Genomic DNA, 26,462 nt, shown 5'->3' with positions numbered 1-26,462 from the left:
TTGTACTTTGCAATGACAGGCTGAATTTTTGCATAAAATATGCTGCGAAACCAAAAAAACATTAAGAAACTGACATGTTATATATGTTCTTCAAGTCTGTTCGATTAAAACGATATGCAACTTGTATAACTTTTATATTAATCGATGGCTCGTAAAAAAAATAAACTCTTTTACAGAAAATGAACGTTCCTTAAAATCGCTCCATTCCCATGCTTATAGCACTTTTATCATTTGGTCTATGGGGCTGTGTGAGGTGTCACTTTTTGCTCCATTATGTGTTCTTTCTATTAGTACATTGATTGCGCATATGCGACTTTTTGATCGCTTTTTATTACAATTTTTATGGATTTGATGCGACCAAAATGCCCAATTTTGCACTTTGGAATTGTTTTGTGCTTACACCGCTTACCATTAGGGATCATGAATAAAATAAATTTACGATTCTGGGCGATTACGCACGCGGCCATACCAAACATGTTTGTTTATTTATTTATGTTTATAAAATGGGAAAAGGAGGGTGATTTGGATTTTTATTCAGACGCTGAGCCCAGGCCAGCTCATTACAACAGATCTCCCCTCCGCGATCGCACTTCCGATTCCCCACTAGACACCAGGGACAGGGGGCACATACATACACTATACAAATACATTTGAATAGTTAGTTAGCCGGCCGCGGCGGCCAAAGCCCGCGGTCCCTGGCTGCACATAGCAACCGGGGACAGCGGGCTGCAGAGAGGGCTCACGCCGGGTATACCCATCATGCGTTGTCAAGGGGTTAAGGGTCCACTAAACATATACAGTGGTACCTCGGTCCTCGAACTTAATTGGTTTAATTAGTTTGAGAACTGAGCAGTGTTTTCCCATAGGAAATAATGTAAATGGGTTTAATTGGTTCCAGCACCAACCAATAATTACCTACAATGCTCATTTATTACATTGAAAAGTGCCCAGTTTTATCCCTACAGTACAGTGCAGAATGGTAATACTGTACAGTGTATTATTTACAAGAAATGTTCAACAAAACCAGCAATTATAGTACAGTAGTCACTAACTCCTCACTCATCCTTTACTGTATAGAGTCCCCCTAATCCCAGCACTGTAACAGATGGGAGATGGTGGTGCACTGACTGTACTACTACTGTACTATATATGCACTCCAGCAGTCTGAGTACTGTACTGTATGTGAACCCTCACCAGTGCTAAACTCACCACATACTACCCACCATCCACGCTCACAGAAATGTTCAGAAACCGAGTACTTCAAGACTGGGCGCCCGAAAAGTGTTTAAGGAACCGAGCAGAGTTTGAGAACCAAAGCAAACTTTTCTTGAAAATACAGTTTGAGAACCGAGCAGTTTGAGAACTGAGGTACCACTGTATATGTATCTTTGGACAGGGGCTGACATCACTCAGGGGTGAGGCCAGAGACGACATCCAGGCAAGTCTCCTGGGACATCAGAGGATACAATCTTGTCTCAGGGAAAGGGACAATACACATTTTAGTTTATTGTTCTTCTATTTTTCATAGTGTGAACCTAGCCATAAAGTGATTTCCATGTCAACCCCCAACCACCAGGGTTCATCGGCTGGTCACACTGGGAAACAGGAGGGACTGGAAGTGGTGCCCTATGGGAAAAACTGAGCGACCAGTAAGGAGAAGACACAGGGCCGCTATACACGCTCGCATTAAGAGTAAAATAACTTTTCACTGAAATGTCACTTTAAGGTGGCATTAGCCTACTTTAGGCAGTAAGTTATTAGAGAAGTAAACAAGGCCAGAAAAATTATCCTGGTCTCACAGGATATTTAGATTGTTGATTATTAAAAGAGGTATATGCTTTACATCAAACAGATATTATAGTAAGCAAACTTAAAACAAACCTCCACTGGCATATTCCATTACAAGGTATAATGTCTTCTCAGTTTCAATAACTTCAAATAATTTTACTGAAACAAAAACATGGATTTACTGGTAAACAGCTGAGAACTTTAGTTATAGAATAGTTAAGTATAAATCACTTGCTAAATTATGGTACATTACATTTTTTTTAGAAAAAGCTAACAAATCCATATTACAAAGAAAAATTATAACAGCCGGCTACAAATAAATAGGTCTCTCATATTGATCAGTAGTTTTTTTCTTTTATACATCCCAACACACAAATTTTTTTTACACAATATAGTGAGATTATACAAGGTTCAAGGGGTTATCTCTAAAATTAAAAGTTAAACTCTAGCCATAAGCAATGGAGGTCAATTAATTCCCCCCAAACCCTCCCCCCATAGTCAAGGTAACAGAAGTACACATATGCTTGACAGCCCCTCCATTAATTTGTTCATTTCAGGACAAGGAACAGTGACTAGATAACTGAGGGGTTCTACAGATCAGCTTCTTGATGGGGCTAGAAGGTGTGATTGAATTCTGAAGCAACTTACAACAACTTCAGAGCCAGTTTGTACTTCTTGTGCACTTTTCATAGTGGCAGTGCAATGTATTCAACTGAATGGGACAATGCAGCAATAAAGTGCAATATGGGTTTTGAGGAACAAACTAACTTTGGAGCTGATGTAAATACTGAAAAAGCTGCAGGGCTCAAACGAGTACTGCAGCTCCTTTAGCTGAATAATGACTGTGCCAAGAGTCAAATCTCCATGCTTTAATACCAATGTCCTATTTTGAGGGTAGGCTATAAATTTTAAAAGATAACCCCTTTAAGCAAAAACATACAGCTCAAAACTTTCAGTTCAAGGCATAAAATAATGTTCTAACAAAGTGTTGAACATTCACATTTTAACTGAACAATCCTATATGTACACCGATACAATCCATCATTGTAAGTACAAAGGTTCTCACCTATATTAGGGTGGTTCAGAACCTTCATTATTCGCACCTCTCTGAAGAGCTGTTAAAAATAAGACCAAAATAAGTTGTTAGCTCGGCAATCTACTTTTTATAGACATGTCAAAAGTTTTGATCGGTCTGGGTCTGAGTGTTCAGACCCGTACCGATCGTGAGAACGAGCAGAGAGAGGTACATGCTGCAGTGCCTCCTCTCCCGGCTCTGTCAGCATAATCAGAGCTGGAAGAGGACCAAGCTATCTCCAGATCGATACGGGTTTGAACACTAAGACCCGGACTGATCAAAACTTTTGACATGTCTATGACATGTCAACAGTTTTTCTAATTGACAGTGACACTTTAAGCATGTCCCTATAGTGTATATGGGGCTGAGGATACGGGGAACTTAGTTTATTAGATAATTAAATTAGGCAATTTGGTGCACTGTGGTGGGACTACCATCCTCAGTGCACGGATCTTCCCTGGCGCCACCCTAATATTCATTAGAAGGGATGGGCCAGACTAAGAGTGGTAGTCACTGACAGAAAACTATCCAATGGCCTCTTAGGGAGTCACGTTTTTACAATTTGGGTCAGACAATTTTGGTTCACATCAGAACTGTATATGAATTGCAGCATGAAATAAAATGTGATTTCTAAGGGCAAAAAAAAAAAAAAAAAAAATCGAAGTTGACATTTTGTTCAAACTCTACAATAAGCATGCATGCTCTGATAGGCCAGGTATTCATGGTTATGTTATTAGGGCAGTGGTTGTCAACCTGTGTCTATCCAACTCTTGTGTAACTACAATTTCCAGCATATCCATATACTTTGCATTGCTTCCTGACACCTGAAAGGTGTGGACCACTGCAACAGAGAGCAAACAGCTTACAGACATTTACTGGGTTTTAACTCACTAGGTCCTGACAACAGGCATCAGGATACGGGGTAAATGTTAGATTTTGGGTCCCTGTACACTGCTGTGTTCTGTGCATAACGTGCGTGTACTGGCCACATTTAACAGATTGAATACTTCCCTATGACACTAAACTTGGTAACGCGATCACCACAGGAGGGAAAAAAAATGTAATATTACAGAGAGATTTGGAGAAGCTTGAGGCTTGGGCACAGAAATGGCAAATGACGAATAATGTGGATAAATGTAAGGTTATGCACTTGGGCTGTTGTAATAATAATTACGTACATTTCTGTCCTAAATGATAAAACACTGGGTAAACCGGCTTCCAAAAAGGACCTAGGGGTAATCGAGACAAGTAAACTGACCTTTAGTGTGTGTTCAGTGCCAGACAGCGGCTGCAAAGGCTAATAAAATCATGAGAACATAGTTTTGCCTCTTTATAAATCACTAGTCAGACCACATATGGAAGACTGTTTTGGGCACCAGTACAGTCATGGCCAAAAGTTTTGAGAATGATACAAATATTAATTTTTACAAAGTTTACTGCTTCAGTTTTTAAAATGGCAATTTGCATATACTCCAGAATGTTATAAAGAGTGATCAGCTTAAACAGCAATTACTTGCAAAGACAATATTAGTCTAGAAAATGAACTTTCCCCCCAAAACACATTTCAACATCATTGCAGCCCTGCCTTAAAAGGACCAGCTAACATCGTTTCAGTGATTGCTCCATTAACACAGGTGTGGGTGTTGATGAGGACAGGGCTGGAGATCAATCTCTCATGATTAAGAATGACACCACTGGACACTTTAAAAGGAGGCTGGTGCTTGGCTTCATTGTTTCTCTTATGTTCACCATGGTTATCTCTAAAGAAACACGTGCAGTCATCATTGCACTGCACAAAAATGGCCTAACAGGGAAGAGTATTGCAGCTAGAAAGATTGCACCTCAGTAAACAATCTATCGCATCATCAAGAACTTAAAGGAGAGAGGTTCCATTGCTGCCAAAAAGGCTCCAGGGCGCCCAAGAAAGACCAGTAAGCGCCATTACCATCTCTTATAAGTGTTTCAGCTGCTGGATCGGGCTACCAGCAGTGCAGAGATTGCTCAGGAATGGCAGCAGGCAGGTGTGAGTGCATCTGCACGCATTGCGAGGCGGAGACTCTTGGAGCAAGGCCTGGTCTCAAGGAGGGCAGCAAAGAAGCCACTTCTCTCTCCAGAAAAAACATCAGGGACAGACTGATATTCTGCAAAAGGTACAGGGAGTGGACTGCTGAGGACTGAGGTAAAGTCATTTTCGCTGATGAATCCCCTTTCCGATTGTTTGGGACATTGGAAAACCACTTATTCAGAGAAGACAAGGTGAGCGCTACCACCAGTCTTGTCTCATGCCAACTGTAAAGCATCCTGAAACCATTCATGTGTGGGATTGCTTCTCAGCCAAGGGAATCGGCTCTCTCACAATCTTGCCTAAAAACACAGCCAAAGCAAAGAATGGTACCAGAATGTCCTCCAGGAACAACTTCTCCCAACTGTCCAAGAGCAGTTTGGCAATCAACAATGCCTTTTTCAGCATGATTGAGATAACTAAATGGCTCAGGGAACAAAACAGAGATTTTGGGTCCATGGCCTGAAAACTCCCCAGATCCTAATCCCATTGAGAACTTGTGGTCAATCATCAAGAGACTGGTGGACAAACAAACCAACAAATTCTGACAAAATGCAAGCATTGATTGTGCTAGAATGGACTGCTATCAGTCAGGATTTGGTCCAGAAGTTGATTAAGAGCATGCCAGGGAGAATTCCATACACACACAGCAATAGAGAAACAAGTGAGTGCGGCACTGCTCGTGGATCCCTGGCTCCACTGTGGCTTCCACTGTGGCTTTCCTGAATATTAGCAATAATATGAACATGTTCTTTACTGGTCAATATGGCGGCGATACATCAGATTTCTTCGATGTGATTGTAAAAATTATAAATGGAGAGATACATACAGAAGGGTATAGAAAAACCACATCACGAAATGTAATGTTGCACTATGAGAGCTCACATCCAGATGAAGTCAAAAATGCAATTCCTTATGGTCAACTACTCCGTCTGAAAAGAATTAATAGTGACCAACAGATTTTTACACAGCAAGCCAATGATTTGGTAGAGAGACTCCAAGAACGCGGGTACCCAAAAGAAATATTGAATAGGGCTCTAGTTAAGGCAAATAACACTAATCGCGATAGTCTGTTAAAAAGTCCAAAAGAGAAATGAAAAAAGAAAAAAGATTTGGTTTTTCCTTTAAAAATACCCCCCTAAATATCGGCGATAGTGTGAATAGCGGCAAAACAAATTACCAAAAAAATGGTTAGTAAAGAGTCTTCCAAAAGGTAATAATAAATGCCACCAATGTTCTTTTTGCACCTTTAATTTAGCAGTTAATACACTTACATTGGGAGGAAAAAACTGGGAGGTTAGACAACTTATAACCTGTCAGAGTACATATGTAGCATACGTCATTATGTGTACATGTAAATACTACTACATTGGTAAAACAAAACGTAAACTCTTCCTTAGAATAAGAGAACACCTATACTCCATTACATCGGGTAAGGGCGCAACTAAACTTATTGAGGCTGGGTTCACACTATGTATATTTCAGTCAGTATTGTGGTCCTCATATTGCAACTAAAACCAGGAGTGGATTAAAAACACAGAAAGGCTCTGTTCACACAATGTTGAAATTGAGTGGATGGCCGCCATTTAATGGCAAATATTTGCTGCTATTTTAAAACAACGGCTGTTGTATTGAAATAATGGCCGTTATTTACTGTTATATGGCGGCCATCCACTCAATTTCAACATTGTGTGAACAGATCCTTTCTGTGTTTTTAATCCACTCCTGGTTTTGGTTGCAATATGAGGACCACAATACTGACTGAAATATACGTAGTGTGAACCCAGCCTGAGCAAGTAAAGAACTGCCATGGTGGAAATAAAAAAGCATTAATGTTTGCAGGTCTAGAGAGGATAGATGTACCCGAAGGAGACGGAGATAGGCATTTATTGTTGCTTAAGGGTACAAACCCACTTGACGTATTTGCTGCGTGAATCAGTCTTAAAAATAAGCAGGCAAAACGCAGGTTGGCTTTATACGATTGTTCTGCGTTAAAATACGCAATTGCGTATTTTTGAAGCGTGAAGCTTGTTGTTTGTTAACAACTGATGCTTTGCTAACAACAAGCTTCACGCTTCAAAAATACGCAATTGCGTATTTTAACGCAGAACAATCGTATAAAGCCAACCTGCGTTTTGCCTGCTTATTTTTAACCAACAAAACACAGTAATCACTGAACTCAAGGAGAACAGCGAAAAAAATTCCAATGAAGTACTCAATCAAGAGTCTCCACTGATGCCCCCAAAAATTTAAATATGCAAAACAAGAGTCCGTAGAGCCTCAGTTACGAGTCTCAAAACACGGGATAGCCAGATATCTCTAGCCTGTTGCCAACGGGGTGCCTCCATGATGGGGAGAGCACCACACCACCCTGATAAATAACCCCTTAAGTCCCACTCGGTTGCGAGTATTGGAACATAGACAGGGAAACAATAGGGTGGCCCCTTTTGTCAATGTCTAACTCAAGGTGCGAGTATTGCGATCATGACAAGGGCTTGCAATAATCGCACCTTGAGTTAGACATTGACAAAAGGGGCCACCCTGTTGTTTCCCTGTCTATGTTCCAATACTCGCAACCGAGTGGGACTTAAGGGGTTATTTATCAGGGTGGTGTGGTGCTCTCCCCATCATGGAGGCACCCCGTTGGCAACAAGCTAGAGATATCTGGCTATCCCGTGTTTTGAGACTCGTAACTGAGGCTCCACGGACTCTTGTTTTGCATATTTAAATTTTTGGGGGCATCAGTGGAGACTCTTGATTGAGTACTTCATTGGAATTTTTTTCGCTGTTCTCCTTGAGTTCAGTGATTACTGTGTTTTGTTGGTTGATTTTTCATTGCCCCAACTAGCCAGAATCCTACCCCACACTGACGAGGGGCAAAAACCCCGAAACGGCTGTCTGTGGAAGCCTGCCTTTGCAAGCCCTTGTCATGATCGCAATACTCGCACCTTGAGTTAGACATTGACAAAAGGGGCCACCCTGTTGTTTCCCTGTCTATGTTCCAATACTCGCAACCGAGTGGGACTTAAGGGGTTATTTATCAGGGTGGTATGGTGCTCTCCCCATCATGGAGGCACCCCGTTGGCAACAGGCTAGAGATATCTGGCTATCCCGTGTTTTGAGACTCGTAACTGAGGCTCCACGGACTCTTGTTTTGCCTGCTTATTTTTAAGACTGATTCACGCAGCAAATACGTCAAGTGGGTTTGTACCCTAAAAGAGAAACTTTCCTGATTGCACATTTTGAAGCTACAGGTCCTTTAGGTCTTAACGAAAAAAATGAATTTAGTGCCTTCCAATGATTTGTTTTTAATTATGTTTTTAACTACATTTCACGTTTATGCTAATTAAGTAGGTTGTACTATTTATATGCATGGACGCAGCATGACGCTATTACGCAGCCGTGATGAAGTGCCGTAAAGGCAAGAAACAGCTGTAGCTGCTCCGCTTAGCGTCCTCTCGTGTTGTCTGTCTGCCTACATGTATTTTTCTACTCGCAAATAAGGTATTATACTAAAGACTTCAAAGAAGGGGTGAGTGCCACGTTCTTTATTCTCTATTGGGATTTTTATGCCAGGGAGAATTGTATAGGTCCTGAAGAAGGGTCAACACTGCAAATATTGACTTGCTGCATTAACTCATTCGAACTGTCAATATAAGCTTTTGTTACTCATAATATAATTGCAATTATATTTCTATAAGGGATGAAAACATCTGACAAACACACAAAAACCAGAGGGCAGCAGATCATGTGAAAATATAATATTTGTGTAATTCTCAAAACTTTTGGCCATGACTGTATATGAATGCACAGGGAGGGCCAATATTATATGTGGGCATAGAGGGGTCCTAAAATATATGAAGGCACATAGGTGGGCTAATAACATATGGGGCACAGAGAGGTCCTAAACTATATATGGGCTTGTTTAATATATGGGGGCACAGAGCTGCCTGACTACTATTTGGTATTGTGCAGAACTGTTTATATGGGTGCCCAGAGGGGGCACTGTTACTGTGTAAAGCAATACAGATGAGGACTTTTGTAGAGATAAGGATGATGCTGGAACAAGGAGCCTAAAATGTTCGTCTGGCAGATTCTGTGGAGATGAGGCGTCACCAGGAGAAGTCTTAAAGAGGACCTGTCATCCCGGCTGCTGCAGCAAAGCCCGCCCGACCCCCTGGTGGAGCCCCGGATACTATTTATTGAAAATCCCACTCTTGGCGCAGAGAAATCGTGCCAAAGCTGTGCGAGCGTGTTATGCAAATCACTTGAGATGAGTCCGATGTCCAAAGAAAATGACTGGAGCAGTAATTTTTTATGGATGTCAGACTCATCTCTAGTGATTATCGTAATGTGCGCACACAGCTTCGGATGGCGATTTCCCCACGCTGGGATCTGGTCCAGGAGCGGGACTTCCAGGAAAGTGGTAAGTATCTGGGGCTGCACCGGGGGTAGGACAAGAAAAGCCAGGGTGACAAGAAAAGAAAAACCGCCTGCAAAAAAGTACTGGATGTAACTGCAATATAATCAATAATAAAACAGGTGTCAAACTTAGACCCTCCAGCAGTTACAAAATTAAATTCCCATCATGCCTGGACAGCCAAAGTGACACCCATGATTTATACAGTCTACAGAACCTGTGTAGAGTGGGATCTACCTCTATAATCCCTGCTTAGGGAGAATATTGGTCTTTACATAGTTGATTTTATTCAGTGACAGTATAGTGGTATTATCCAGTCACTGTACGGTGAGGGAAGAGGTCATGGGGTGATGGTATTATTTGTCCTATGTATACTGACATTATTAGTTAAATTTGTGTTTATATAGTGGATTTTGTTCAGTGACAGTATTATGGTGTTAAACACTTTGTGATGATAATGGCCGTGATCATGGTGTGGAAGTATAGTAACTTGTATATTAGTATTACTGGTAGTTTAGGTTTTGTTGTACCGGGTTTGTTTAGTAACATTATGGCGGTAATATCTGCTTCTTGTATGCTGGTATCATTTGTCAACTATGATGGTTATTTAGAGATACACAAGATTACCATATATTAGTGTGGGGTGGCGCCAAAAGATGGTTTCACACAGGGTGCCATCTACTTTAACCCTTTAAGGACGAGGCCACTTTTCGTTTTTGCTTTTTCCTCCTTGTGTTAAAACGGCCATAGCACTTGCATTTTTCAACCTAGAAACCCACATGAGCCCTTATTTTTTGCGTCACTAATTGTACTTTGCAATGACAGGCTGAATTTTTGCATAAAGTACACTGCGAAAGCAGAAAGAAATTCAAAGTGTGGTGAAATTGAAAAAAAAACAACACGCATTTCTTTTATTTGGGGGGATTGTGTTTTTACGCCATTCGCCCTGGGGTAAAACTGACTTGTTATGCATGTTCCTCAAGTCGTTACGATTAAAACGATATATAACATGTATAACTTTTCTTGTATCTGATGGCCTGTAAAAAATTCAAACCATTGTTAAATATATGTTCCTTAAAATCGCTCCATTCCCATGCTTATAACGCTTTTATCCTTTGGTCTATGGGACTGTGTCAGGTGTCATTTTTTGCACCATGATGTGTTCTTTCTATCGGTACCTTGATTGCGCATATACGACTTTTTGATAGCTTTTTATTAAATATTTTCTGGATTTAATGCGTCCAAAAATGAGCAATTTTGCACTTTGGGATTTTTTTGCGCTTACGCCGTTTACCGTACGAGATCAGGAATGTGATTAATTAATAGTTTGGGCGATTACGCACGCGGCGATAGCAAACATGTTTATTTATTTATTTACTTTTATTTAAAACCTGGGAAAAGGGGGGTGAGTCAAACTTTTATTAGGGGAGGGGGCTATTTACTAATAAAAATATATATATATATTTTTTTTTTACACATATACTAGAAGCCCCCCTGGGGGACTTCTAGTATACACACTTTGATCTCTCATTGAGATCTTTGCTGTATACTTATACAGCAAAGATCAATGAGATCGGCACTCGTTTGCTTTCGGCTGCTGCAGCCGAAAACAAACGAGTGCCGAGCCGAGGACGGCGCCATCTTGGAGCTGTCTCCGGCCGGCTTCAGTAACGGAGGAGCGTTGTCCCGGAGGAGCGATCTCACCCACTAGACACCAGGGAAATGCTGCATCCAGCAATCGGATGCAGCTTGTCATGTTTTTTATCATGAAAAAGCAGTTTGAAGCTCTCCCCCCTGTCTTCATGGTTTTCCTATGACGAAAGAGAAAGGAGGTACCAAAACAGGACAGCAAAGAGTTAATTTACAGCAACATCACAGGCTCTTTCCTCTGACAGTCACCACTGACCTCTCTGACCTCTGAATAGCACTCTGAATAGCTCCCCCACTGAGTAATGCTTTGTTCTCTGCTTTTTGCTGCCAACATTTCTCCTCCATCTCCCCTCCTCCCTCCCCTCTCCATAGCTCAGACAAGATCCGACTGATTAAAAAAAAACTGTCGAGATTTCCTGATTCCGAGCAGTGGATGACAGAAAGGAGAGGGGGGAACCTGGGAAAAGGTTTTTTAAATGCAGATAATGGCATATTTGCCCAATAAACCCAATTACAAAGTTTCTTAAAATCGCCTGGGCTATTGATTTCTGCAAAAAAAAATAAAAAATTTTTAACGACAGTGACTCTTTAACCAAATAAGGACGCATGACGTACCCGTACACTATGAACCGCCGCAGTTCCGGGTGCCCCTTGTAGCCCGGGATCGCAGGTATTAGCGGTCCGATCGTCGTGCCCGCTAATACAGTAATCAGATGCAGCTGTCAAACATGACAGCTGCATCCGATTACCGGACGCAGCTTATCCCTGGTGTCTAGTGGGTGAGATCGCTCCTCCGGTACGTTGTCTTGGAGGAGCCATCTCCGGACCTGCTGCTGGCCGGGGACCTCTCCAAGTTGGCGCCGTCCCAGGCTCGGCACTCGTTTGTTTTCGGCTGCAGCAGCCGAAAGCAAACGAGTGCCGATCTAATTGATCTTTGCTGTATAAGTATACAGCAAAGATCTTAATGAGAGATCAAAGTGTATATACTAGAAGTCCCCCAGGGGGGCTTCTAGTATATGTGTAAAAGAAAAAAAAAAATTATATTGTTATTAGTAAAAAGCCTCCTCCCCTAATAAAAGTCTGAATCACCCCCCTTTTCTCAGGTTTTAAATAAAAGTAAATAAATAAACATGTTTACTATCCTCGTGTGCGTAATCGCCCGAACTATTAATCACATTACTGATCTCGCACGGTAAACGGCGTAAGCGCAAAAAAAATACCAAAGTGCAAAATTACGCATTTTTGGTCACATCAAATCCAGAAAAAATTTAATAAAAAGCGATCAAAAAGTCGTATATGCGCAATCAACCGATAGAAAGTAAACATCATGGTGCAAAAAATGACACCTCATACAGCCCCATAGACCAAAGGATAAAAGCGTTATTTAAGGAACGTATATTAGTTAGCAATGGTTTGAATTTTTTACCGGCCATCAGATAAAAGAAAAGTTATACATGTTATATATCATTTTAATCATAACGACTTGAGGAACATGCATAACAAGTCAGTTTTACCCCAGGGCGAATGGCGTAAAAACACAATCCCCCCAAATAAAAGAAATGTGTTTTTTTTGGTTCAATTTTACCACACTTTGAATTTTTTGCAAAGTACAATTAGTGATGCAAAAAATAAGGGCTCATGTGGGTTTCTAGGTGCAAAAATTCAAGTGCTATGGCCTTTTAAACACAAGGAGGAAAAAAACGAAAACGCAGGTCAGGCCTATGTTTTAACTGTGATTTGCGGTTATTAGCTGAGCTAGATGCACATGTGCTGCTATGGCGTTAATGATATAACTAAAAACCTGTCAAGCAGGACAGTTTGACCAACTGACACACAAGGTGATATTAGACATTTTTTGACTCTGTCATTGCCATTGGCAATTTTAAGTGAACTAGAATAAAATGAATTATCTATGCTTCAAATTGCTTTATGGTGCTCAAGAGCGTTCTAAACAGAACTGGTTGCAGCTTAAAGCCCTATTATATGAAACGATTACTGGCCTTGGCTGATTACCAGTGGTTCAAGTAGATATAAGTTTCATGTAATAGTGCATGTTGAAAGGCAATGATCTGCTGACATGCATGGATGATCGTGGTCTTTCAATTAGCTGAAAAAGTAAGATCGTGTCAGCAATGGTCTACTGTGCGTCGCAGCCCAAATGATCTAAAGACCTTCCCACTGTCCCCCACTTGCTGTCTGTAGGTGTAATTGCAAAGGGAGCGAGCATGGACCGAGAGGGATGTAAGCGCTGAACTGACAGTTACATACATTCCTGCATACATTCCTTTAAGGAACAGATAAAAATCTTTTGGTATAATTTAAGTAGAATTAAACTTGTACCAAGTACCCTAGTAATTGGGAAAATGATTGAAGAGACTGTACTGTACTACTGACATTGCTGTAAAGAACATTTGAGAGGAGAATAGTGGTTCTGATTTCTGAGAATACACCTGGTGGCTCAGAGTGACTGACAGCAAGTGAAGACAGAAGTTTCCTCAGGGTAAATTCACACACTGAATATCTGCTGCAGAAATTTCCCAGACTGAAAACCAGCTGAAAGTTATTTTTTAAGCATGTACATATATTTTGCAAGCCCTATTGAGATGAAAAGGGAAGGTGCAAAAAATTCAGTACCATATCTGAGTGTGAATATACCTTTATGATGCTCTTCCAAAACATACTTCTCAGCAGGATGCCAGGTACATTGTAGAATGACTTATTGCTTTAAAGAGTTAAGATAAACAGCTGCACAGTTTTATGCAGAATATTACCCTTAAGAACAGCAGATGAATAGATTGTCCTTACTAGAGCAGCATATTTAAAGGCAACCTGTCACCATACAGATGTTAATTAACCCTTAAGGGCCAAGCAAGTTTTGGCTCGAGGCCCATTTTTCAAGCAGTAACGCTGTAATGTTTTAAAGTTTAACTGTAACTTAAAGGTGTAGTGCGGCGCTAAAAAATTATTCACAGAATAACACACATTACAAAGCGTCATCAGCTGCTCAGCCGCGATTGGCTGAGCATAACTGTGCTCAGCCAATCGCGGCTGAGCACAGTTGTGACACAGCGGAGGGGGGGAGACGGCAGCCATTCGGACGTCTGAAGATGACGTTTGGCACAAGATGACGGACAGCCTTGACACGGATCAGGTAATGTATAATGCACCACACACTTCCGGGTACACGGGCAGGGGTGGTGGGACACGGGGAAGGGGGCGATTCACAGACATAACATACATTACAAAGTTGTATAACTTTGTAATGTGTGTTATTCTGTGAATAATTTTTTAGCGCCGCACTACCCCTTTAAATGTCATGTCTCAGAAATCAATACATATCAATATAGTACAAGCAATTTTAAGAAACTCTGTAAAAGTTTTTTTTAAGCAAGAGTTTCCTTCTGTACTGAAAAAGCTGTTTTCCTACCTCCCCCCTCACTTCAGAAGAAGCAGGATTTGTGTGTCCATTATGCTCTATAGAGAGGGGAGGGGTCGAAGGGGGTGAGTGAGAACGGAAAGGAGAAAAGAGAGGCTGTACAAAAAACTATATTCTACAATCTTCTCTCACCAAGCTCCCAGATAAGCAATGACCATTCTGACCTCCGAAACTAGCATTTCATGTGCCCAGACAGTCTGCAAAGCTGGCTCTATCCTCTTCCTGCTCACTTATCCCCCTTCATAGATTATAATAGACTTAGCAAACCTGTCTTCACTTTGTTCCTCTGTAATGAGTACAGCTTTGCCTGATAATGCACAGAAAGTAAGTGTGTGTGTGTGTGTGTGTGTGTGTGTGTGTGTGTGTGTGTGTCTCTCTCTCTCTCTGAGGGGGGGGGGGGGGTCTGAGAAACAGCTTTTTGAGTACAGAAAGTGGCTTTTTTACCTAATAAAACCTATTACTGAGCTTCTTAACATTGATTGTACCATTCATTTTAGCAATTAAAATTTAAATGACAGTTACATTTTAATTGATATTTAAAGAGGTGGTGTCATGAAAGAAACTAATCTATACTGTATACTGAAGCATTGTGTTTAAGGGTGCGTTCACATGGACAGGATCTCCCATCAGATGGCACAGATATAAATGTAACTAAATGACTGAACACAGCATTAAATCTATGCCATCTGCTGCGGATACTGTACGTGTGAAGGCACCATAATGAAACAAGCGGGTGTGTTCCACTAAAGCTATGGCTCTTCGCGCGTGCACAGGCGCACTAAACGGCCACCACTTTAGTGAAACACACCTGTTACCATGCTGTAACCCACTATCTGTTTGTTTTATGCACAATTAATAACCACAAAAAGATTTAATGGCGAGTGCTGCTTCTTCAATTCACTATGAGGCTATGTTGCCACACAGTATTTTTGGTCAGAATTTTGCAACCAAAACCAGAATTGGATTGAAAACAAAGAAAGGGCATGCTCACACACTTTTGAAATTGAGTGGTTGGCATATAACAGCTGTTATATCAAAACTGTTGTTTTAAAATAACAGCAATTATTTGCCATTAAATGACGGCCATGCACAAAACTTCAACAGTGTGTAAACATGTTTTGTTTTCAATTCACTAAGGCTATGTTTCCACACAGTATTTTTGCAACCAAACCAGGAGTGGAATGAAAACACAAAAAGGCTTTGTTCACACACTATTGAAATTGAATGGATGGTCACTATTTAATCCCTAGACGACCTTGGGCGTACCTGTACGTCCTGAGCCGCCTAGGGGAGTTTAGAGGGGGGCCACGCAGCGGCCCCGCTCTGAACCACCGCAATCCCGGGTGCCACGGCTATTAATTATTGCACGGTCCAATCACCTTGCCCGCTAAGTTGACAGCTGTATCTGAATACTTCTTGCAGCCTGTTCCCTGGTGTCTAGTGGGGGAATCCCCCCACGACGTTGTCGCGGAGGAGCGATCCCCATGTCCTCACCTGGCCGGGGTCTGCGCCGTAATGGTGCTAATCCCGGCTCGGCACTCAATTGCTTTCGGCTGCAGCAGCTGAAAGCAATAGAGTGCAGATCTCATTGATCTATGCAGTATAACTATACTGCATAGATCTCAATGAGAGATTATTGTACTTATAGTACAAGTCCCTCAGGGGGACTTCTAGTATAAGTGTAAAAAAAAAAAAAAAAGTGAAAAAACCCTCCCCTAATAAAAGCTTGTATCATCCCCCTTTTCTCAAGTAAAAATAAACAAACTATTTTGAAATTGCCACGTGCGTAATAGCCCAAAATAATAATGTATCACATTCCTGATCACGCACGGTGAACGGCGTATGCATAAAAAAAAATAAAGCGCAAAATTGCGCATTTTGGCTCGCATCAAATCCAGAAAAATTGTAATAAAAAGCGATCAAAAAGTCGCATATGCACAATCAAGGGACCGATAGAAAGTACAGAGCATGGCGCAAAAAAATGACACCTCACACAGCCCCATAGACCAAAGGATAAAAGCGCTATAAGCATGGTAATAGAGCGATTTTAAGAAACAATTTTGTTAATGGTTTGAATTTTTTTAAAAGCCATCAAATAAAATAAAAGGTATACATGTTACATATTGTTGTAATCGTAACGACTTGAGGAACATATATAAATCAGTTTTACAACCGGGGCGAACAGCGCAAAACAAAAACTCTCCTAAAAAAAGTGTTTTTTTAATTTCACCACACATTTAAATTTTTCTCTGCTTTCGCAGTGTACTTTATGAAAAAATTCAGCCTGTCATTGCAAAGTACAATTAGTGGCGCAAAAATAAGGGTTCACGTGGGGTTCTGGGTGAAAAAATGCAAGTGCTATGGCCTTTTAAGCACAAGTAGGAAAAATCAAAAATGCATAAACTGAAATTGGCCCAGTTCTCTAAGGGCTAATGGAAAATAACAGTCGTTATTTTAAAAGAACGGCAATTATTTGCCATTAAATGGCCGCCATCCACTCAATTTCAAGAGTCAAAGAACATAGCCCTTCTATGTTTTCAATCCACTCTTGGTTTTGGTTGAAGAATACTGACCAAAATACAACGCAAAAATACAGTTAGGAACATTTTATCTTTGCTTTGTGACGCCTCCCCTTTAAATCTTTTTTTCACACTGAGACATATTTCATCATCATGATAGCATAAATATTGGCCAGTTTCTTTAACAATCATTTGTTAAATGTGCTACAAATGGTATATCTTCATAGAAATTGTCCCGCCAAATTTCACAAGATATGGGATCAGTGGGGTAGTTCCCCTCTCACTACGATTTTCCCGGATGATTTAACGTCTCCTTAAGGCAATGCGTACGAATGGTGGCTTCATACCCTCTTATATGACCTAATTTGGCTGTTTCTAAAATTACTGTGTACAGCAGCGACAGTTTAAGCTGCTTATGTTAAGTTGATTAGGTTTGCCTACACTTCTGTTTATTTGTGTGATACAGCCTGTTTTTTTTATATCATGTCTTTATTATTGATCTTACTCTAACAGGTTTTATACTTTTATAAAACTGAGATTATAAAAAAAATTTAGAATTTTTTTTCAGAGTCATAAATGAGCTATTGATTCACATGTAGTGATGTCACGATACCAGAATTTTGAGTTCGATACCAATACCAAGTTTTTTTTTTCAATGCTCGATACCAATTCGATACTGAATAAATTATATTGAAAATTAGAAATGCCCCCCATCAGGTCCGTAACGAACCAATTCACATTCCTTTAATTTTATTACTTTAAAAAAGTTTCCATTATTTAAAGTAAATGTGCTTTAAAAATTGCCCTATTCTCACTCCTAACACTGTTACCTGTCTGGCTGTGGTGTGAGGGGTCTTTTTTTGTGCCATGATCTGTAGTTTTATTTAGTAGCATGTTTTTATGTGCTACTGAACTTGGTGTTTTTATGTGCTTGCTCTGTTTACCGTTTGTGATCAGGAAGGTGATAATTTTATAGTAAGGACATTAACACTCCAAGTATCTGGGGACAATGGGGGTTGTAGTCATGTAACACACCATCTATCAGGGGGATGGGATGGTATGGGCTGTAGTCATCTAACACTTCAGCTATCTGGGGGATGGTGGGGGTTGTAGTCATGTAACACACCAGACATCAGGGGGATTATAGTAATGTAATACACTTCAGCTTTAAGGGGATAATGGGGATTGTAGTCATGCAACACACACTTGTTTATTTGTGCGGCAGGGTAATCAGGTTACAGCCCCCCCCTCCCTTCCCAGTCAGAGCACGACCGACCCCTTCCTCACCCGTACTGATGTCTGCCCCGGGAGTCTCCTGACGGCCCGGCCTGCCGCTCCTCCTCACAGTCCTGTGCTGCCAGATGGCCGCGTCTCCTCCAGCCTCCCCCTCCGTCCTCCTCACCCGGATCGCGCTGCTCTCTCTCTCCTGCGGCTGACCCTGCTCTGCCCTTTGGATGACCTGAGCTATGCAATGCTATATATTATTGCTGTAGCATTGCATAGATCAGTATCAGTGCTCTGCTATCAGCAGAGACACCGGGAAGGTGAGTGCGGACCTCGGGCTGTGAGGTGACCCATCAGCCCCCGCATTCACATTGCGGGGGTGCCGATCGGACACTTCACAGCCACCTGTCAATCATCCATTTCAATGCCGCGATCACATTACATCGCGGCATTGAAAGGGTTACATGCAGTCATTAGCAGCCGGGGTCTGTTACACATAGTAGCCGACCCCTGCTGCATATACAGCGCGCTCAGGATGGGAGAATGCCGCTGTCAGTTGTGACAGCGGCATGTATACAGTTACATAGCCGGCACAAGCCATCGCTGTGTGCCGGCAATTTGAATTTGGCGCCACCGGGGGCAGAAGCTGCGCGGGACCGAAGACATGACAGGTGGGAGCAGGGGGCGGGACACAGAGAACACGGCCGGCGCTCAGATAGCCGCTGGCCGTGTTCTCTGCTTTATACTTTATGTTATACTGCGCTATTATGCAAATTAACATAAAGTATCGATACCAGGAAATCCTGGTACCGAATCGTTTTTTGCCCCGGAATATCGATAGTAGTATCGATATTTCGGTGCATCGTGCAACCCTATTCACATGTACAATTTACTTTTACTTTAAACAATGATGTCAACATAATGTCCTAAAAAAACTAAAATGACATTTAAGGGCTTAGCAGAACACCAGGGCGCCATTCTGCATACAGCATTTAATACTAGAGATGAGCGAACCGGGTTCGGGTCCATCCGAACCCGAACGATCGGCTTTTGATTAGCTGGGGTTGATGAAGTTGGATAAAGCTCTAAGGTTGTCTGGAAAACATGGATACAGCTAATGACTATATTCATGTTTTCCACATAGCCTTAGGCAGGGCTCCAGACTAAAAAATTTACCTGGGAGCCATTGGCTCCTAACCTGAAAAATTTAGGCGCCAAATAGAATATTTGGTCGCCAACATTTTAAACCATGTAAAATTAATGTTATGTTAAATGGGACTTACTGTGTGCAGAGGCCACGGCAGCATCTTCCTCCTTTAGATTCTTTCTTTTCTTAGTTTGAAAACGTTCAACATGGAAACTTGCAACTTGACAACCATATACAGTCTGACTCAGTACTTCAGCTTCACTTGGCTAGCCTTTTAATGAGGCTTACTCTTCTGAACTTGAACTTAAAGGGAACCTGTCGACCCCCGTGCCGGGGTGACAGGCTCCCAACCCCCCTATACTGACCTCATCGCGCCGGGTCCCGCTTCTGAAGATGGCCGGGTCACGGAGATCTCAGCCGCTGCAGCCCGGCGCGCACACTAAGAGATGAGTCCAACGCTCATAGAGAATGACGGGAGAGTCCAGCGCTCCGTCATTTGGCTTAAAATTTAAAATTTTCCCAAGGATTTTAGGGGCATAACCACAAAAAAGCGTTACAGCCAGTTGCTCCTAAATGCAGCAATACCCCAAATGTGACTATAAACTGATGTTTGGGCATACAACAGGACTCAGAAGGGGAAGAAAGCCATATTTGGGGTAGATTTTGCTAGAATAGTTTGAGGTTACTATGTTAATTTGCAGTGCTTCTATGGCATAAATACATTGGAACCCCCAAGATGTGACCCCATATGTAAAACAAAACCCATCATGGGCGTCATCTAGGAGCAGATGGGGCATTTAGAACCCAAAAGGTGTTTGAGGACAGTTTTTAGAATTAGGCCAATGTTCACACTACTTAGGTTCCGTAATAATCACAACTGCCAAGATTACTACGGAGACTTACGTAAGTCCCGTTACTTACTTAAGTCCCGTTACTTACTTAAGTCCCGGAACTTAAGTAAATCTTGGCCAGAGTGTACACACATAGTATACACTACGGCCGGGATCCCTAGCAATGACGCAAAAAACTAACATGTCAGTTTTCTGCGGCCGCTATTCATTGAATAGCGGCCACAGAGAACCTGTCAGTTTACAGAATGGATCGCTCCATTGTGTGCAGCAGGGAATTCGGATGCGCCCGCATCCGAATTCAGCAGGAACGAAGATCATCTGGCCAGTCCTGCAGTACTGGCCGGGATTATCTTCTCGGACCCCGGCTGTTCTGTGACCCTACAGGGTCACAGAGCGGCCGATGTCTTACGCCACAGGAACATGGCCTTAGGCTGTAAAAACTAAAGTTTGATTTTTTTCTAATATGTATAGATAGCTCAGAATTACTAACGTTCAAAAACAATTTCTCCTGAGTACACCAGTACCCCATATGTGACCATATGATCATATACTACTGTTTGAGTATGCAAATAATATTAAGGATAAGGAAACATAAAAGCAGAATTAGAAAAAAGATGTTGGATAATTTTATGATGTGAACCATAACATCAGCCAGTTGAGATACAGGATGATTGACTGTGTAGGGCTCTCTAACAGTAGGAATCCCGCTGGATTTATAACTTGGAGACGTTCCACCAAAGATGTCTCAACAAGGACTTGAAATGGTATCTGTGATTTATATACCAGTATCATTAATTTATGCTGCTTTTTTTTATTGGACAACGGTAACTGGCTGAACTTTTCCAGCATGTCTGTTTCTGTGTAGCTAATCTTGTAACATCTGTTTTGTACAGTCTGATACAATTTGGTTCTTTAGTTTTTTTTATTTCTGTAATGCAATTGTTATATTGTGGGTTCACTGTGCACATTAATTACACACTGTTTTTACATTTCCACAGTGCAGCTAAATCCTGATTTGTATGTGCCTTAGGACTTAGAACCACGCCTTGAAGCATTTCCATCCCTACAATGAGCCTTCATCCACAGACCTTCCTGCTTTTTCTCCTCCTCCTTGTTTTCCTCTTATTTCCTTGTCAGATGAATCAGTATAATTGTTTTCCCTCTCACCCTATGACGGCACCCATGGAGAGGTCCACCTCCCGCTCCTCTGGACAGGAAACAGTTCACTTGATCCATAAAAGAAGAGACCGCCCCTTCATCGCCAGTTCTGTTTCCTGTCCTTTGGAGCAGGAGGCGGTTATGCCACCTCTCCAAAAGGATCTGACATAAGAAGAGGGGAATGGGGAAACTGGCTTACTCACCTTAATGCCGTCATCCCGACGGCGTAAGACTTCCTCAGGAGCAGCTGCTAAGACTGTCTCTCTCCCCCAGCACCTGTCAGAAGGACAACCTCCAGATCTTCCCTGGCTCTCCGGATCAGCGGCCTGCGGCCTCCGGTAAGCGCATTGTCCAGGCATCGGCACTTCCGGGTTGCGGGACGCGCGTGTCGGCGTGCACGTGGTGACGTCACGTGCGTCTGACCTCCAGCGGACGCTGTGACTGCTTCCGGGGAGGGGTTCCGGCGGGGCCGTGTCTTTTCGGACCACAGGCTTCGGCCTGTTAGGTGACCTTAATCTGGAGAGAGTGTGCTGGCGCGCGGCGGAGGGGGAGGAGCCATCCATTCCATGGCGCAGAGTTCAAAAGGAGCCCAGAAGTCATCGAGGATGGCGTCCATGCTGAGCAGGTATTCTAGCAGGCTTCTTGCTGTGCACTCTACATTTCTTCAGCACGTTCCCGGCTGCCAATCTCTGCATACAGCATGCTCTGGCTGCAAACTCTGCAGATATATCTACTTCCAATATGGAGGAGCGCGAAGATAACTCTGAAACCCCTTTTGAGACAAACCCGGTATGACAGGGGCTAACTTGGTACCCTCACATATTTACTATGTTTTAAGTATGTGTGTACACATTGTATGAATGTTTTTCTTGTAGACACCAAAGGCATCCCGTACTAGGACCAGAGAGTGTCCTGTGTGTGACAGAAAGCTCAGTAGTCACAATAAAACATTATGTAGCTCCTGTCGCAATAGATTACTGGAGGAAGAAACACCATCCTTTATGAAATTAGGGAACTTATTAGAGGGGAAATTAAATCATCCCTTCCCTCACAGACCCTAGTCCCCGTGGAAACGGGAGAATCCTCCAGGTCTGACCCTATACCTGGCCCTAGTACTGAAGCGGATGAGGAGAATCCTGTGTCAGAGACTGAGGACTTTGGTGAAGTAGTTGAAGTCGATAATGAGTCTCACCATTCTGAACCTTCTGTTTCCAACGTAGAGGAGGTTGAGCCACTGGTTAGTGCGGTTAGACGCACTATGGAGTTAGAGGACAGTCCTGTGTCCGAAACAGTACAAGACAAAATGTTCCAGGGTCTTACCCCAAAGAAGAAGAAAGTATTCCCTATACATTATACTATTAAGGACCGGATTAAACGAGAGTGGAATAAGAGCAATGAAACATAGATATCTCTTCAATGAGGAGGAGACAGCTGTTTGGGATAGAGCCCCTAAAGTTGATGCACCCTTAGCAAAGATTTCTAAGAGGCATCCTAACTTTTGATGACTCTGCTACTCTAAAAGATCCTATGGACAAAAGAGCAGAAGTTTAACCTAAGAAAGGTTGGGAAGCAGCTACTGCCTCTTTTAAGCCGTTGCGGCCACATCTGTAGCTAGGTCTATGGACATTTGGATTGATGAACTGACAACTAAAATTAAAGGACAACTCCGGCGGGACCCCCAAAAAAAAAAAAAACACAGACACACACAGACACCATACTCACCATCCCTCCGGTGACGATCGCCACTCCATTCGCCCGCCGTCCGCCTCACCGTCACCTGCGTCCGCCGTCCAGCGATGTCTCCTTCTTCCGGGTCCATGAGAGAGAAAAGGCTGCCAGCGCGCTTGCGCACCGGCAGCCTTTTCATTGGCTGGAGCGCATCACATGGCTTCCAGCAAGCTCAGCCAATCAGGGCTGAGCAAGCTGGAAGCCATGTGATGCGCTCCAGCCAATGAAAAGGCTGCTGGTGCGCATGTGCACCAGCAGCCTTTTCTCTCCCATTCACTCTCAATGAAGACGCCGAGGAGGAAGAAGACCCGGACCGCCCCCAGCTCTGACATCACCCGACACCAGAGAAGAGGACCGTGACGACCGTAATAGGTAATGTATATATTCTTTAACTTCCGGGGTGGGGGGGTCGGGGGTCGGAAAGTGGGGGAAGGGGGCCAGACCGGGTATTTAACCACATTACAAAGTTATATAACTTTGTAATGTGTGTTAAATAAGCCAAAAAAATTTTTCGCCGGAGTTGTCCTTTAAGGAGGATGCTCCTAAGGAAGAGTTATTGGCTGCCATCCCCACTATTAGTCTGGCAGCTAAGTTCTTATCAGAAGCCTCAGCAGATACCTTGAAGCTGAACGCCAAATTTGCTGCCTTATCCAACTCCGCAAGACGTACAGTTTGGCTCAGGGACTGGAAAGGAGATATTACATCTAAGGCAAAGTTATGTGCCGTACCCTGTGAGGGTGAATTTCTTTTTGGGTCACCCTTGATGCGGTCCTTGAAAAGGCTTCTAATAGGAAAAAAGGGTTTCCAGTTGTACCCCAACCTCCCAAAAGTAATTATACGGGCAGAGGTAGGGGTGGTCAGCGGGGAGGCTCTTCAGGTAGAAGGGAATGGAGGACGTCTGGAAAAAACAAAGGTCTTTTGTTTAACACTACTGATTCTGCCAAAAAGCCTAATCCCCAATGACGCCAGGCCCGCTGGGTGGTCGCCTTACACTATATAGTCGGGAGTAGGATAAGATATCTACCAGCACAAATGTATTGAATACAATAAAGCATGGTTTAAACATTTCTTGTGTGTCCCCTCCAGGCACTAGGTTTGTCACTACTCAATTCTGGGACCCTGAGCGTCAACAGGCAATGGAATTTGAGGTGCCATCTCTCTTGGATAAGCAGGTATTGGTCGCTGTACCGGCGGAAGAGAGGGGAAAAGGTTTTTACTCCACTCTCTTCCTGGTCAGGAAGCCAAATGGTACTTTTCGTACCATAATTAATTTAAAGCTTCTCAACAAATTCCTTACCTATGAAAAATTCAGAATAGAATCTATATCATCATCCATTCTGAACCTTTCTAGAGATTGCTCCATGGTTACCCTTGACCTCAGGGATGCGTACTATCACATCCCAGTACACCCAGAACACCAGAGATTCCTTAGGGTTACGGTTTGGTTCAAGGGCTCCTTCCTCCACCTACAATTCAGGGCCATGCCTTTCGGTATCTCCCAGGCTCCCAGAATCTTTACAAAGGTTATGGCAGAAGTAATGGCCCATGTAAGGGAACAGGATATCATCATTGTTCCATACTTAGATGATTTTCTCCTGGTAGCTGATTCTCCTGAGATTCTACAGTCTCAAGTCACACAGGTTGAGATCATCTTTAAGAAGCTAGGATGGGAGATAAATGAAGATAAATCAGTCAAAACTCCTTCTTACACCTGCCAATTCCTAGGTATTCTCCTAGATTCTCGGGTTCAGAAATGTTTCTTACCTCCTAATAAAGTCACTCAGTTACTGACTAGAATAGAACACCTTATGTATAGTAAGAGTACTACACTTAGAGAGGCCATGTCAGTTCTAGGATTTATGACCTCCTGCATCCCCACAGTTCCCTGGGCCCAGTATCATTCCAGAGCACTACAGACACAGACTCCTTAGACTCTCTATGTGTTCTCTCTACACAGACCGTACGTTCCTTATATTGGTGGACCTAGAGAGAAAATCTGGAAAAGTGGCTTCCCTGGGTACGCTCAGACGAAGTCATCCTAACTACCGATGCCAGTCCTCGGGGCTGGGGAGCTCACACAGCAGACCTCATACTCCAGGGGTTATGGAAGCCAGAGAAAGCTGCCTTGTCTCAGAATGTCAGAGAGCTAAGAGCAGTCTTCATGTCCTTATCCCAGGCCATACCCCTCCTAAAGGACAAACATGTAAAGATCCAGACAGACAACTCATCGGTAGTAGCGTACATAAATCATCAAGGGAGCACAAGGTCCAGAGAGCTAATGAGAGTAACTCACTTTATCTTCAGACTGGTAGAACCCCATATTTCCTCCCTCACAGCGCTACATCTGAAGGGTTCAAAGCAGATTACCTAAGCAGACACCAACTAAACCAGGGAGAGTGGAGCTTGTCAGCAGAGGTGCTTCGACAGATCTTTGCCAGATGGTGTCATCCAGTAGTAGATCTCTTCGCTTCCAAAGCGAACAGAAAGTTAGAGAGGTTCTTCTCCCTGAGCCCGTCAGACAACCCGATCGGGATAGATGCGCTGACTCATCCTTGGAATCAGGGACTCCTGTATGCCTTCCCTCCATTCAGGATGATCAGGAAGGACAAAGCTCTGGTAATCATGATAGCGTCATTCTGGCCCAGGAGGGTGTGGTTCACTTGGTTGAGGGTCATGTCCATTACCGATCCCTGGGTACTACCAGAGACTTCGGATCTACTCAGTCAGGGTCCAATTTACCATCCGGAAGTCAAGAACCTCCACCTGACAGCATGGTTATTGAGAGGCAGGTCCTCATAGATAGAGGGCTTTCAGAACAGGTCATCACCACCGTCCTGGCTAGTAAGAAGAGAGTTACATCAGAAATATACCTTAGAACTTGGAGAGCATTTTGTAGGTTTGTTAACAAGCCCATTAATGTGTTAGTTCCACCAGACATCCCAGTAGTGCTAGATTTATTACAGGAAGGTCTAAATAAGAGGTTAAGGCCTAGTACTATTAGGGTCTAGATTTTGGCTCTCAGCTCTCTCTTTGACTTTAGACTGGCGGAACATCCCTGGGTTAGGAGGTTCATGAAGGCGGCAGATAGAATCTTCCCTTCCATCAAGCCTAAACTCCCACCGTGGGATTTGAATCTAGTTACATAGTTACATAGTTCTCTCTCAATTAACAGAACCTTCATTTGAACCCTTACCAGATCTCTCCATTAAGAACCTCTCTCAAAAGTCAGCCTTCCTTCTAGCTATTACCTCTGCCAGGAGGGTAGGAGAAATATCAGCCTTTTCTATTCAACAACCCTATATGTCCATCAGAGAAGATAGGGTGATACTATCCCCAGGCCCAGCATTCCTTCCCAAAGTTGTTTCTAATTTCCACAGATCCCAGGAAGTGGTTCTCCCCTCATT

At 42.8% G+C, this 26,462-nt stretch overlaps 1 protein-coding gene across 5 annotated transcripts in view; it reads right to left on the bottom strand.

Moving 5' to 3' along the window:
- The window catches only part of MARK2 (microtubule affinity regulating kinase 2), a 258,426-nt gene that overhangs the window by 87,202 nt on the left and 144,762 nt on the right, over positions 1-26,462 (bottom strand). For all 5 annotated transcript variants that reach the window (XM_069965440.1, XM_069965439.1, XM_069965441.1 and 2 more), the window contains exons 4-5: positions 2,855-2,903; positions 1,882-1,947 (exon numbers count right to left, since the gene is read on the bottom strand). In XM_069965440.1, coding sequence (XP_069821541.1) covers positions 1,882-1,947; positions 2,855-2,903 — 115 coding nt within the window. The remainder of the gene's footprint in view (positions 1-1,881; positions 1,948-2,854; positions 2,904-26,462) is intronic.

Source organism: Dendropsophus ebraccatus, chromosome 4, assembly GCF_027789765.1.
Source record: "Dendropsophus ebraccatus isolate aDenEbr1 chromosome 4, aDenEbr1.pat, whole genome shotgun sequence".
Lineage (NCBI taxonomy): Eukaryota > Metazoa > Chordata > Amphibia > Anura > Hylidae > Dendropsophus > Dendropsophus ebraccatus.
This window is presented reverse-complemented; position numbering and strand designations above follow the sequence as displayed.